This window comes from Coregonus lavaretus, assembly GCF_964263955.1.
Source record: "Coregonus lavaretus genome assembly, chromosome: 28".
NCBI lineage: Eukaryota > Metazoa > Chordata > Actinopteri > Salmoniformes > Salmonidae > Coregonus > Coregonus lavaretus.
The window spans coordinates 36,175,124-36,191,218 of NC_140015.1; the positions used below are offsets into that span (position 1 = coordinate 36,175,124).

The 16,095-nt window shown below is 42.3% G+C and overlaps 1 protein-coding gene across 1 annotated transcript in view; it reads right to left on the reverse strand.

Moving 5' to 3' along the window:
• Positions 1–9,178: 9,178 nt before the first annotated feature.
• Positions 9,179–16,095, reverse strand: part of LOC311103358 (proton channel OTOP2-like) — a gene marked incomplete at both ends in the record, with an annotated part of 51,522 nt that continues 44,605 nt past the window's right edge. Inside the window, 6 exons of the mRNA XM_084144915.1 lie at positions 9,179–9,349; positions 9,771–10,642; positions 10,904–11,031; positions 11,253–11,311; positions 11,437–11,573; positions 11,990–12,384. Coding sequence (XP_084001041.1) covers positions 9,179–9,349; positions 9,771–10,642; positions 10,904–11,031; positions 11,253–11,311; positions 11,437–11,573; positions 11,990–12,384 — 1,762 coding nt within the window. The remainder of the gene's footprint in view (positions 9,350–9,770; positions 10,643–10,903; positions 11,032–11,252; positions 11,312–11,436; positions 11,574–11,989; positions 12,385–16,095) is intronic.

Here is a 16,095-nt window from a genome sequence, read left to right on the forward strand (position 1 = left end):
TTTATATTCCTTAAAAGTGCATCTTCCTTCCTCCCTTCCTTGAAGTAATCACTGATAAAACATGACTGGAGAGGTGAAAGACGTGGGGAATCAACTCAATGGTCACTGTTAATAATTGCACATAGATCATTCACAATTTCACATAGCCTTATCGGTGGTTTCTGAAAACAAGATGGCGCCGTACTGGATTGCCGCTGTTTTATGAACTCCGACCCAACTTTGCTATTTTGTGATTTCTTTGCCGTTTATCTTACATTATTTTCACGAAATGTATCCGCTATAATTTCTTATAACCGACAATAACTTTTGAATATCAGATTTGCAGTTACTTACCCCAATTCCACCTTCAACTTCGACTCATCTGCCCTGGGCTCTTTCTGTAATTCCATCCCAATTTTCGAGGTATGCAAAAAGAAACGCTGGCATTACAGAGGCAGAGAGGGGGATTCCTGGCGAGATCAAGGTGAAGGTAAAACCGGCCACCTCTTCCCTCCATTCTATTGGCCAATCAGTCACTTGATAATAACATGTATGACCTCTGATCGCGGATTTGGTACCAACGGGACTCTCGGAACTGAAATATTTGATGCTTTTCTGAAACATGGCTTTCGGACAAGATAGCCCCCATGGCTATCCAACTGATGGATTTTCCATTCAACGAGTGTATAAGACAGTAGAGTCAGGTAAATCGAGAGGGGGAGGGGTTTGCCTCTTCATCAACAACAAATGGTGTGCTGACTCGAGCACAGTGGTAGTCTCGACCCATTGTTCACCTGTCTTGGAATACCTGATGGTCAAATGCCGACCCTTCTACCTCCTGAGGGAGTTTTCAGCTGTTATCATGACTGTTGTAAACATTCCACCTCAGGACAGGAAATATAACAAGCTGGCACTTAACGAACTGTACGAGGCTATAAGCAATCAGGACAATATCCATCCAGAGGCTGCCTTTCTTGTCGCCAGCGATTTTAATTCTGCGTCATTAAGACACGTTATGCCCAACTTCCATCAACACGTCTCCTTCGCCACTAGGGGCTATAAAGTCCTAGACTGTTACTCTACCCACAAGCAAGCATACAAGGCCCTCCCTCGTCCGCCATTCAGCAAATCAGATCATTGCTCCATACTCCTGCTTCCTGTTTACAAGCAGAAGCTCCAACAGGAAGTAACTGTGACTCGCTCCGTTGAGAAATGGTCATCAGAATCAGAGATTATTCTACAGGACTGCTTTGTTTGCGCTGATTGTAATATGTTCAGATATTCCGCCGATAACATTTACGAGCTCCTCCATCACCGGCTTCATAAGGAAATGCATCTGCGACGTTGTCCCCATAGTGAATGTTTGCTGCTTCCCCAATCAAAAGCCCTGGATTAACTCTGAGGTTGGCGCTAAGCTAAAGGACAGGGCTACTGCACACAGGGCTATCGCAGACAACCCTGAGGCTATGGCTGAGGACAGGAACAAGTACAAGAAGTCCCACTACGACCTCTGCAGAGTCATTAAGCGAGCAAAAAGACAATATAGGAATAAGGTGGAATCATATTACACAGGCTCCGATGCCCACCGCATGTGGCACGGCTACAGTCCATTACAAATCACAAAGGAAGACCCAGCCGTGTTCTACCCAATAATGCCTCTCTTCCAGACAAACTCAATGCATTTCATGCAAGCTTCGACAATAATAACACAGAACCGTGCCTGAGGGTCCTGCGGCACCGTGAGTGGCATGGGCATAGGTGTGGCTGAAGGACTCCCAGTGCAGCACCATGGACAGCGACACTCAGTTCAGCACTGTGGAAGGCTGCACTACCTTCAGCACCAGGCCAGCCAAAGACAGCGCCACAGCTCTGCTCACCCAACACACCTGTGCAGGATTACTAATCAGCACACCTGAAGGCATTCCCTAATCAACTGACAGGCACAAGAGCGCAAACTGGACCTCACTCAAGTGTAGCAGTTAGGAAGACACAGCCACAGCCTGCCTACTTTCTCTCTCTCTCTCCTTCCACAGACTCCTCAGAAGGGGCCGGACGGTATTCCAGGGTGCGTTCTCAGAGCATGCACAGATCAGCTGGCAGGCATATTCACAGTAATGTTCAACCTCTCCTTCTCCCAGTCTGTAATCCCCACGTCTTAAAATGACTACCATCATTCCTGTTCCCAAGAACTCTAAGGCTTCATCCCACAATGAATACCGCCCTGTAGCACTCACATCTGTAATCATGAAGTGCTTTGAAAGGCTGGTTACGGCACACATCAACTCCATCATCCCAGATGCCCTAGACTAGTGGTCACCAGCCGTTTGCAGTTCTCCCAGGGTCAGCTCGATGAGTTGAAACAGGATAACGGCAAGATTACAGCAATCTGGAAGTCATTGATAGAGGACATCAGTTCTTTGTGTGAATCCATGATCTCGAGGGACAGTCAAGGCGTAACAACATGGTTGTGGACGGAATTGCAGAATCTCCACATGAGACCTGGATGGAGTCTGAGGACAAAGTGAGGGAAATTATCTCTGAGAAATTGAAGATGGACCACAGGAAGATTGGGGTGGAGCGCGCCCACAGGACTGGAAAACCCACCACCGGCCCAGGTGACAAGCCCGATAGTGGTCAAGTTCCTGAGGTTCAAGGACAAGGCAGCTGTTCTGGAAAGAGCAAAGAACTTGAGAGGAATGTATATCTTTCTCAACAAGGATTATCCTGAAGCTGTGTGCCAGAAGAGGAAATAACTTATCCCAGCCATGAAAGCTGCCAGAGCGCGTGGGGACATTGCTTACATCCGCTATGACAGGCTTATTGTCCACCCTCCCTCCCAGAAGCCTGGAAGGGATGAGCGAGCCAAGCCTATGGGTTCGTAGCTTCAACCCCGCAGCACACACACACACACACACACCAATTGATTAATGGACTGCTGAATGTATATATATATATTATTCTCTTTCTTTGTTTGCTCTTTTCAGTATTATGTCTATCTCTGATAAGCTACCCAGGAAAGGGCTGAAAATATCCCATATTAATATATGTAGCCATAGAAATAAGGTTAATGAAATCAATAACTTGCTAACATCAGATAACATTAATGTATTAGCCATTTCTGAGACTCACTTAGATAATTCATTTGATGATACAGCAGTAGCAATACAAGAATATAACATCTATAGAAGAGACAGAAATGCTCATGGGGGATGTGTTGCTGTATATATTCAGAGCCATATCCCTGTAATGCTTAGAGAAGATCTTATGTCAAGTGTTATTGAAGTGTTGTGATTGCACGTTCACTTGGCACATCCAAAGCCTTTTCTTTTGGGGTGTTGCTATAGGCCACCAAGTGTGAACAGTCAGTATCTGAATAATATGTGTGAAATGCTTGATAGTGTATGTGATGTAAACAGAGAGGTCTACTTTCTTGGGGACCTGAATATTGACTGGTTTTCATCAAGCTGTCCGCTCAAGAGGAAGCTTCTTACTGTAACCAGTGCCTGTAATCTGGTTCAGGTTATTAATCAACCTACCAGGGTGTTTACAAACACTACAGGAACAAGATCATCCACATATATCGATCAAATATTTACTAATACTGTAGAACATTGTTCTAAAGCTGTATCCGTACCCATTGGATGCAGTGATCAAAATATAGTGGCTATATCCAGGAAAGCCAAAGTTCCAACAGCTGGGCCTAAAATAGTGTATAAGAGATCATACAAAAGATTTATCTGTGACTCATATGTGGATGATGTAAAAAATATTTGTTGGTCTGATGTGATTAATAAGGAGCATCCAGACACTGCACTTGAGGAATTTATGAAATTGCTTCTTCCAATTATTGATAAACATGTACCTGTTAGGAAACTGACTGTTAGAACTGTTAATGCTCCATGGATTGATGAGGAATTGAAAAACTGTATGGTTGAAAGAGACGGGGCAAAAGGAGTGGCTAATAAGTCTGGCTGCACATCTGATTGGCTGACTTACTGCAAATTGAGAAATGATGTGACTAAACTCAACAAAAAGAAGAAACTGTATTATGAAGCCAAGATCAATGATATAAAGAATGACTTTGGAGTACTTTAAATGAAATTATGGGCAGAAAGACTAATTCAACTCCATCTTTCATCGAATCAGATGGCTTATTCATCACAAAACCATTTGATGTTGCCAATTATTTTAATGATTACTTAATTGGCAAAGTGGGTAAACTTAGGCAGGAAATGCCAACAATGAACAGTGAGCCATCATATTCATGCATAAAAAAAACAAATAATGAAAGAAATGCATTGCAAGTTTAAATTTTGTAAAGTTAGTGTGGGAGAGGTGGGAAAATAATTGTTATCGATCAATAATGACAAACCTCCTGGCATTGACAACTTAGATGGAAAGCTACTGAGGATGGTAGCTGACTCTATAGCCACTCCTATCTGTAGAATCTTTAATCTGAGCCTAGAGGAAAGTCTTTGCCCTCAGGCCTGCCAAATTTATTCTGCTACCCAAGAATGGTAAAGCGGCCTTTACTGGTTCTAACAGCAGACCTATAAGCTTGCTGTCAGCTCTTAGCAAAATGTTGGAAAAAAATGTGTTGGACCAAATACTCTGTAAACAAATTAACAACAGACTTTCAGCATGCTTATAGGGAAGGGCATTCAACATGTACTGCACTGACACAAACGACTGATGATTGGTTGAAAGAAATTGATAATATGAAGATTGTGGGAGCTGTACTGTTAGATTTCAGTGCAGCCTTTGATATTATTGACCATAACCTGTTGTTGAAAAAACATGTGTTATGGCTTTTCAACCTCTGCCATATCGTGGATTCAGAGCTATCTATCTAAAAGCACTCAAAGGGTTTTCTTTAATTGAAGCTTCTCTAATGTCAAACATGTAAAGTGTGGTGTACCACAGGGCAGCTCTCTAGGCCCTCTACTCTTTTCTATTTTTACCAATGACCTGCCACTGGCATTAAACAAAGCATGTGCTAATGATTCAACCATATACACATCAGCAACCACAGCTAATGAAGTCACTGAAACCCTTAACAAAGAGTTGCAGTCTGTTTTGGAATGGGTGGCCACTAATAAACTGGTCCTGAACATCTCTAAAACTAAGAGCATTGTATTTGGTACAAATCATTCCCTAAGTTCTAGACCTCAGCTGAATCTGGTAATGAATTGTGTGGCTGTTGAACAAGTTGAAGAGACTAAATTACTTGGTGTTACCTTAGATTGTAAACTATCATGGTCAAAACATATAGATTCAATGTTTGTAAAGATGGGGAGAGGTCTGTCTGTAATAAAGAGATGCTCTGCTTTTTTGACACCATACTCCAAAAAGCAAGTTCTGCAGGCTCTAGTTTTGTCTTATCTTGATTATTGCCCAGTCGTGTGGTCGAGTGCTGCAAGGAAAGACCTAGTTAAGCTGCAGCTGGCCCAAAACAGAGCGGCACGTCTTGCTCTTCATTGTAATCAGAGGGCTGATATAAATACTATGCATGCCAGTCTCTCTTGGATAAGAGTTGAGGAGAGATTGACTGCATCACTTCTTCTTTTTATAAGAAACATGAATGTGTTGAAAATCCCAAATTGTTTGCATAGTCAATTTACACACGGCTCTGACACACACACTTACCCCACCAGTTTGTTGTTTGCTGCCGAAACAAGGGTGGTAGGCCTGATCACCAGCGCCGATGAGACAGCCTACAGGCAGGAGGTCCATGACCTGGCAGTGTGGTGCCAGGACAACAACCTCTACAGAGTGTGTTGCGGACAGCCCAGGACATCACTGGGGCCAAGCTCTCTGCCATCCAGGACCTCTATATCAGGCGGCGTGAAAGGAATGCCCGGAAAATCATTAAAGACTTCAGCCACCCAAGCCATAGACTGTTCTCTCTGCTTCCGCACGGAAAGCGGTACCGGTGCATCAAGTCTGACACCAACAGGCTCCTGAACAGCTTCTATCCCCAAGCCATACGACTGCTAAATAGCTAACAGAATGGATACACGGACAATCGAAGTTGACCCTTGTATTATATTTTAATTATTGCACCGTCTCTATGCACACTCACAGGACTTCACACACACTGACACTGACACTCAAGCACACACATAACATACACACACATTTATACTAACTCTACACGCACACATACAATCATAATATACGCTACTGCTACTCTGTTTATCATACATCCTGATGCCTAGTCACCTTACGTCTATACATATCTACCTCTTTCACTCCAGTATCCCTGCACATTGTTAATATGGTATTGGAACTGACCCTGTATATAGCTTCTTACTTTCTTATGTTCTTCTTATTTCTTATTTTTATTTATTGTGTGTTTTTGTTCTACCTTGTTATTTCTTGTGCTACATTGGTATTGATTACTGCATTGTTGGGTTTGGAGCTTGCAAGAAATGCATTTCACTATACTTGTGCACGTGACATTGAAACTTGAAAATAAATATCACTGATATCAACACAACTACACACCTTTCGTCTGGTGCAAATACAGTTGAAGTCGGAAGTTTAAATACACTTAGGTTGGATTCATTAAAACTTGTTTTTCAACCACTCCACAAATTTCTTGTTAACAAACTATCGTTTTGGCAAGTCGGTTAGGACATCTACTTTGTGCATGACACAAGTAATTTTTCCAACAATTGTTTACAGACAATTATTTCACTTATAATTCATTGTATCACAATTCCAGTGGGTCAGACGTTTACATACACGTTTACATAGACTGTGCCTTTAAACAGCTTGGAAATTCCAGAAAATTATGTCATGGCTTTAGAAGCTTATTGACATCATTTGAGTCAATGGGAGGTATACCTGTGGATGTATTTCAAGGCCTAACTTCACAATCAGTGCCTCTTTGCTTGACATCATGGGAAAATCAAAAGAAATCAGCCAAGACCTCAGAAAACAAATTGTAGACCTTCACAAGTCTGGTTCATCCTTGGGAGCAATTTCCAAACGCCTGAAGGTACCACGTTCATCTCTACAAACAATAGTACACAAGTATAAACACCATGGGACCACGCAGCCCTCATACCGCTCAGGAAGGAGACGCGTTCTGTCTCCTAGAGATGAATGTACTTTGGTGCGAAAAGTGCAAATCAATCCCAAAACAACAGCAAAGGACCTTGTGAAGATGCTGGAGGAAACAGGTACAAAAGTATCTATATCCACAGTAAAACGAGTCCTATATCGTTTAACCTGAAAGGTCGCTCAGCAAGGAAGAAGCCACTGCTCCAAAACCGCCATAAAAAAGCCAGACTACGGTTTGCAACTGCACATGGGGACAAAGATCTTACTTTTTAGAGAAATGTCCTCTGGTCTGATTAAACAAAAATAGAACTGTTTGGCCATAATGACCATCGTTATGTTTGGAGGAAAAAGGGTGAAACTTGCAAGCCGAAGAACACCATCCCAACCGTGAAGCACAGGGGTGGCTTTGCTGCAGGAGGGACTGGTGCACTTCACAAAATAGATGGCATCATGAGCAAGGAAAATTATGTGGATATATTGAAGCAACATCTCAAGACATCAGTCAGGAAGTTAAAGCTTGGTCGCAAATGGGTCTTCCAAATGGACAATGACCCCAAGCATACTTCCAAAGTTGTGGCAAAATGGATTAAGGACAACAAAGTCAAGGTATTGGAGTGGCCATCACAAAGCACTGACCTCAATCCTATAGAAAATGTGTGAGCAGAACTGAAAAAGCGTGTGCGAGCAAGGAGGCCTACAAACCTGACTCAGTAACACCAGCTCTGTCAGGAGGAATGGGCCAAAATTCACACAACTTATTGTGGGAAGCTTGTGGAAGGCTACCCGAAACATTTGACCCAAGTTAAACAATTTAAAGGCAATTCTACCAAATACTAATTGAATGTTTGTAAACTTCTGACCCACTGGGAATGTGATGAAATAAATAAAAGCATTTCACATTCTTAAAATAAAGTGGTGATCCTAACTGACCTAAGACAGGGAATTTTTACTAGGATTAAATGTCAGGAATTGTGAAAAACTGAGTTTAAATGTATTTGGCTAAGGTGTATGTAAACTTCCGACTTCAACTGTAGTTGAGAAGAGGAACTAATGCAGGTTGTTGTCTGGTGCAGATAGTTGAGAAGAGGAACTAATACAGGTTGTTGTCTGGTGCAGATAGTTGAGAAGAGGAACTAATACAGGTTGTTGTCTGGTGCAGATAGTTGAGAAGAGGAACTAATACAGGTTGTTGTCTGGTGCAGATAGTTGAGAAGAGGAACTAATACAGGTTGTTGTCTGGTGCAGATAGTTGAGAAGAGTAAATACTGTAGGTTGTTTCAGCAGGATGTGATGTTCAGTCCTAGCCTGGTCCCAGGTCTGTTTGTGCTGTCTTGCCAACTTGGCAAAGCTGTGTGAATTGTCTATCTGCCACTGTGCCACTTACTTTGACAAGAGATGGGACCAGGCTAGTTGAGCTATGTAACACAATGGAATCTGGAGTAAACAGAACAGAAAGAGGAAGCCAGTTGTCCACCTTTGATAATACAGAGAAGGGAACACTGGTTAAATATTGTTTTGGGTGTACTGTACATAATATTAAAGGGGCAACCTGGGATTCAAACAAGAACAACGCGGTCGTCCCCCCACTTGCTTTGCTAAACACCTGAGGGACGGGGTGGAGAAATATAACCACTCTCAAGTTCATAGACTGAGCTATGGATGCAAGGATTTACCATCCATCAGATTAAAATGTTCTTTTTAACCATGTTTGTAATCAATGGGGTAATAAAACTTTATATTTTGTGTTATAGGTAAGACAGTTGTTGTAAGCTCCTGAGATAGTACGAATAAATAGTGCCAGTGGTTGGTCTATGTTGTGTTACAGTGTGCCACAAAGAACAAAGACTGATATCCCAAAAATGTTTTACATAAAATAATGTGCAATTTATTACAAAGTCATCAATTATAATTTAATATACAAGTATTTATACAGTTTATTAGATACAGTTTAATAGTTCAGTGATATGGACATATTTCACTCAAAATGAAATAGTATTATATAATGGTTTTCTTTTTATCCTTTATATACAGTTCAGTGCTCAGGACAGCTCATAGTATAACAATAAAACATAGATTGTAAAAAAAAAAAAATCTTTATACATGTTCAGAATGATTTCTGTAATTTGCCTGCTTAGGAGGTCAGGAAGACCTCAAAGAGGCTGGCGACTGAGTGCATACGGTAAAAGATTCCGAAGGGGAGTCCGATGTTCACAACAGCTGCCCACATGGTGAACTTGTAGAACTCTTCTCCGATCGTGTTGTCAAACTGAGGGCGGGCGCCAAACGCCGGCATGATCCAGAGCTGTCAATGGAAACAGAGTCACGATATACAGTCCAATCTTTCAACCTAAACATAGGAGTTACGATCATACTCTAATATGATGTATTGTACTGCACAAATCCCAGGGAGCCCTTTTGGCTCATGTGCAAGTTAGGCAAACAGGAGAAAAGTTAATTTAAAGGGATGGTTCAGTAGTTTCAGTTTATTTTCGACGTACTGTACCTACCCACTGGGCACAGACGTCAATTCAACGTCTATTCCATGTTGGTTCAATGTAATTTCATTGAAATGACGTGGAAACAACGTTGATTCAACCAGTGTGTGCCCAGTGGGTAGGGAGTTTCATCCAAACTTAATAAAAACTGTTTTGGATGAAAGGACAACACCCTAGGTTAACAAGCCCTTTAAAAGGACAGTGGTGGGTACTCAATAGGCTACTCACAAGGATGTTGCAGAGCAGCAGAAATGCACAGATCTCCTTCAGGGCCCTCCTCTTCCAGGTCAGCCTATGGCGTTGAGGCAGGGGGGAGCCACAAGGAGCAGAAGGAGCAACATGCATACTGCGAACTGTGAGGGCCGGGGACGACTTGGTCTCCGTGAACGTCCCTGGGAGGTTGTGTATGTCTCTTTGGGCTTGGGCTTGGAGGACGTATGGGTTTGTGAATACGGATGCCTGATGCACGTCTTCGTGGAAAGGCTCGCGATGCAGGCCCTCGATGATGAAGATGTTCTGCAGGCAGAGCTGGATCACGGTGAGCAGGGAGACAGCCAGGTTGAGAACGTTGAGGTGGCCCTTGGCCCCCGTCGCTATCACTGCCACGATAGTGAAATAACAGATGGTGAACTGTCCAATGGAGGCGCCTATCAGCAAGCCTACATCCAGGCTCCGAGTGGGGTTCTTCCCCGACACGTGGTCCCTCTGGTCCAGCCGGTAGATGGCACAACCGGCCACGGTCGAGACGGACATGAGCGTCACAGCCACCGTGTTCATCACGTAGTGTATCATCAGTGCCGTGTCACGTTTCCCCGGGTCCCCCTTCTCCATGTCCACCTCATAGATGACGAAGGTTCCCAGGCCCGCCACCAGCATGACCAGCCCGACCACAGGCCCCACCAGCACGTCCTTCAGGCGGAAATGGAGCGAGTGGTGGTTATGCTCGTCCACCAAGTGGCCCACGTTCTTCCACATGACGTAGGCCATGGCCGAGGCAAACAGGCTGTACTCAATGTTGAAGGGGTACAGGTAGTAGTAGGCCTTCTCTAAGATGGCACAGGCAGAGTGACTGCACTTACAGCTGCTGTATCCGCCAGGGGCTGAAATAAGAGGGAGAAAAGATTTGCTTCATTGTTTGACTCTGTGAGGTGATGTTTTGTTATGTTGGTTTGTTTCTTTTGTATTTCATGGTTGGGGACAATTCTATTTCAATTCAGTAAATATATTTATTTTATTTTATTATTTAAACAAGGAATTCCCATTTCAGTTTACATTCTGAATTGAAATTGAATTGACCCCAACCCTTTAGTATTTTACTTAGATTTAGTAGAGAGAAGATTCAACAACACAATATTCTCTACCTCTGATGTCATAGGAATGTGTGCTGTTGCTGTCCTCTGGTGGAACAACAGTCTGGTGTATGGACTCATCTGTGACTGCTGCCATCCACAACATCAGGTTGGTAGACAGAGTCAACATCAGCCCACAGCTTCAGGAGGGGACACAGGAGTTCAGAACAGAATACTTTCTATTTTTATATCCTGTTTAATTCTCTAAGAATAGAATGGAAAAGTTTTTATGTTTCCCAAGGGGAACTTCAGGGCAACCGGCAATGTTAAAATGTCCAACCATCAATCAAACATCAATTTACAACATCAATAAATCTAAATTAATAAATTCAGTTATACAGTAGCAGTTAGTTCCGCTCACCGAGTTATGTTCCGTTGTAGTTGTACACAGTCTTTAGCGTGGAGCCAGAGGAAGTATGTCTGAAAAAGATACAACGTTTACTTAGACTTGCATTTTTCCCACCAGCCAAATCCCTCAGGGGTTTCCCTAATATCATATCCCCTAATGGTAGCTCCATTTGAGATGGCAGAACTTGTGTTCTTACCTGGACAAGTATGAATACAGATTGCACGACAGGGAACACTATCTTCACAACGGAGTCACAGTGCAGGTAGCCTACGTAGTTACCAATCTTAAACACATCCATAATCAGACTGCATATGCCAAACAGCACCAGACCACCTAGAGAAAATAGTACAATGAAATCCATTTGGAAATAATCACACTCATTCAATCACTCACACTTATTCAATAATCACACTCATTCAATCACTCACACTTATTCAATAATCACACTCATTCAATCACTCACACTTATTCAATAATCACACTCATTCAAGACAATGGGTGAATGTAAAACTGTATCTAGGTAAATGACATCCTATTAGAATAGAACTCTTCCCCAATCAAAAGAGAGATTATTCATGTCCAGTGATATTAACAGACAGTGATTCCTATAGGGTACTGTTGCAAAATTCCATAAACTTCACAGATTTCCCGGGATTAAAAAAAAGGAAAAAACTAGGAACTTTGGAAAGGTTTCTGGAATTTAGCAGCCGTAGACCCAGAAGATCAGAAGAGGATGTGTCTTCTCTTACCCCTGAGCCACACAGGCCCGGCATGGCTATCCTTGTAGAGCACGGCGTGATCTTCCCGGGACGTGTAGATGGTGTAGTACAGCATCCAGGCAGTGGTGAGGATGACGAGGAGGATGAGGAAGATCTGCAGGTTGATGTCGTTGATCTTGACGTTGTTGGAGACACTGCCACTGACCAGAGCACAACCTAGGATCAGGATGTTGACCGTGATGATGCTAGAGAGTAGCCAGCTGCGGTTACGGCCCCTCTCCCTCACCGTGCCCCCGCTGGTCAAGAGGACGTCGCTCCCCCTCCCCATACTCCGTGCCTGGACTCCCACGTGGATGGAGCACGGGGTGGATGGGGAGGATATGTAGCCCTCCTGAGCCGCCATCTCAGCTTTAGCAGTCATCTTGCTGGATTCACATGAAAATAAGTACATTATGTTTCTCATTCTGTAAAGGTCTAGTCCATAGTTTGTGGTTTATTACAATCCAAGCTTGCTTTGTTCAAAATGTCATATCCTACCCAAAGGTAGAAAATCTAATGAGTTCAGAAAGTCTTGCCGTTCTGATCAGAGCTTTGTGAACACCTAACCATCCACTCAAAGGCTCTGCCTGTATAAGGAGGTCCCTCCTACCCTTAACCCAGCTACTAACCTCATTTCATCAGCAATGTCAACCCCATCAGTGGTATGACGAAAGAATGGTTCTTATCATTTCACAGTTAATCATCAGAAGCAGTGTCAGTGCAGCATGCTTCAACGAATATGAGTTTATCTTGCTTGATTTGGGTCAATACCAGGGTTTGATTAAATTGAAATGAACAAAGCAATCCTAACAGCTCAGATTTACTAACACACATTGGTCTTTTATTTACACGAGGTCAGGTGTGTTTTGTTTCCTGGAAACCAACTTATTATTCTTTATAAAAAATAGTAGATTTTCAGTTTCTGTCTAATAAGATTGTTACTACAGCAGCACTAACTGTTCCTAGAACAACAGTACCCAAACTGAGGTCTGAAAACACTGTGAATCATAGGCTAACATAATGTAAGCTGGAAATACCCTACTGGATCACTGAATTTCCTCATACGATATTAATCATTACACACCATACAGATGTGCAGGTTCAAAAGTGACTTTTCAAAATGCCTGTGTTGCAATCTAACAATAACCTAGCCTATGTAATGAAATAAATCGGTGACATTTCAGAAATGTTCTCATGACGGTGTAGTTACAGTGGGGAGAACAAGTATTTGATACACTGCCGATTTTGCAGTTTTTCCTACTTACAAAGCATGTAGAGGTCTGTAATTTTTATCATAGGTACACTTCAACTGTGAGAGACGGAATCTAAAACAAAAATCCAGAAAATCACATTGTATGATTTTTAAGTAATTAATTTGCATTTTATTGCATGACATAAGTATTTGATCACCTACCAACCAGTAAGAATTCCGGCTCTCACAGACCTGTTAGTTTTTCTTTAAGAAGCCCTCCTGTTCTCCACTCATTACCTGTATTAACTGCACCTGTTTGAACTCGTTACCTGTATAAAAGACACCTGTCTACACACTCAATCAAACAGACTCCAACCTCTCCACAATGGCCAAGACCAGAGAGCTGTGTAAGGACATCAGGGATAAAATTGTAGACCTGCACAAGGCTGGGATGGGCTACAGGACAATAGGCAAGCAGCTTGGTGAGGAGGCAACAACTGTTGGCGCAATTATTAGAAAATGGATGAAGTTCAAGATGACGGTCAATCACCCTCGGTCTGGGGCTCCATGCAAGATCTCACCTCGTGGGGCATCAATGATCATGAGGAAGGTGAGGGATCAGCCCAGAACTACACAGCAGGACCTGGTCAATGACCTGAAGAGAGCTGGGACCACAGTCTCAAAGAAAACCATTAGTAACACACTACGCCGTCATGGATTAAAATCCTGCAGCGCACGCAAGGTCCCCCTGCTCAAGCCAGCGCATGTCCAGGCCCGTCTGAAGTTTGCCAATGCCCATCTGGATGATCCAGAGGAGGAATGGGAGAAGGTCATGTGGTCTGATGAGACAAAAATTGAGCTTTTTGGTCTAAACTCCACTCGCCGTGTTTGGAGGAAGAAGAAGGATGAGTACAACCCCAAGAACACCATCCCAACCGTGAAGCATGGAGGTGGAAACATCATTCTTTGGGGATGCTTTTCTGCAAAGGGGACAGGACGACTGCACCGTATTGAGAGGAGGATGGATGGGGCCATGTATTGCGAGATCTTGGCCAACAACCTCCTTCCCTCAGTAAGAGCATTGAAGATGGGTCGTGGCTGGGTCTTCCAGCATGACAACGACCCGAAACACGCAGCCAGGGCAACTAAGGAGTGGCTCCGTAAGAAGCATCTCAAGGTCCTGGAGTGGCCTAGCCAGTCTCCAGACCTGAACCCAATAGAACATCTTTGGAGGGAGCTGAAAGTCTGTATTGCCCAGCGACAGCCCCGAAACCTGAAGGATCTGGAGAAGGTCTGTATGGAGGAGTGGGCCAAAATCCCTGCTGCAGTGTGTGCAAACCTGGTCAAGACCTACAGGAAACGTATGATCTCTGTAATTGCAAACAAAGGTTTCTGTACCAAATATTAAGTTCTGCTTTTCTGATGTATCAAATACTTATGTCACGCAATAAAATGCTAATTAATTACTTAAAAATCATACAATGTGATTTTCTGGATTTTTGTTTTAGATTCCGTCTCTCACAGTTGAAGTGTACCTATGAAAAAAATTACAGACCTCTACATGCTTTGTAAGTAGGAAACCTGCAAAATCGGCAGTGTATCAAATACTTGTTCTCCCCACTGTATTTCCACTTTGCAGTAATTAAAATTGTATTATTAATCAGCCCAACTGTAAATGCTGATAAAAGTCCAGTAGAAATAGTATTTGTATCGATTTGTCACAATACTTTGTAAAAAATAAATAACATGTTGACAGGACTTGATTTGATGTAGCCTAGTTCCCTGTACTTTTAAGATGAAAATGTAATTAGTTGGGTGTACTTATTATAGTGCATTGATGGATTTATTAGCATATGCATTGTTGTGGAACATTTTGTGTTTATTTTAATTTTATTTTTTAGTACTAGGTTACTAGCCTGGGTACCAGTCTCTTTAACTGATCCACTCCCTGTACTCCATGTCATGTGCAAAAGAGACTGGCCTTTCTTCCATCTTGGAATAGGAACATTCTATCATTAATAAGCTCGAGGAGAACAGAATAATTGATCCTGATTCGATCATCATCACAGCTATCCTCCAATCACAACGATTATGCAATTATTGGAACTCTATCATGTTGGTATAGCAACCGTTTTTTCTTTGTCCAGACTAAATCAGTCTGTCCAAAGTTGCAAGCTGAAGTCTAAATTGTCACACTAAATACATACTGCAATTCCAACCACAAAACGTCAAAATACAACAACTTGCCTAGCTAACAGCTAAATGTCTGTTTTTGACATTGTTATACATTCTAGTTCTATTTTCGAGGCTCCACATATTGTCATGGAAAATATTTATGTTATTTCCAAAAACCAATGAGCAACTAAATCCAGCGAACGTTGAGATTGCGGAAAGGCCAGTCTTTTTGGCAATGACAAGGAGTGGCAAGGAGTGGCATGTTAGATAAAGAGAGTTGGACAGACTACAAGGTTACTTGTGATAATATCAATTTAATTGGATACTTATGAATGGGGTTCCAATAGGTCAGTTTGACGTTCTATAAAATGATTACAGCCATCCACGCCATCTCAATACAACGCATTAGTGTCAGTCTGCTAAACACACTAATGGTGAGAAAAGGCTGCAGTGCCCAGCATTATTTGCCCAGTTTATCAAAAGTCATTGGTTTCCTGAACTTGACTGAATTATTTATCTAACAGGTCAATAAGAGTGTCAGACATAATGAGTTACTGAGTTACTTAATTTAAGTACAAACAAATGAAAAAATGAATAACCATAAAGCATGTTTTTGAGTTCTATGAACAACAAAAAAAACTGATTTAATCAGACTCACTCAGCTCAAGCCTTTACTTAATTATTCCAAGGCAATTCGTTTCAAAATATTTTTTTGTGTAAAGTTACATGT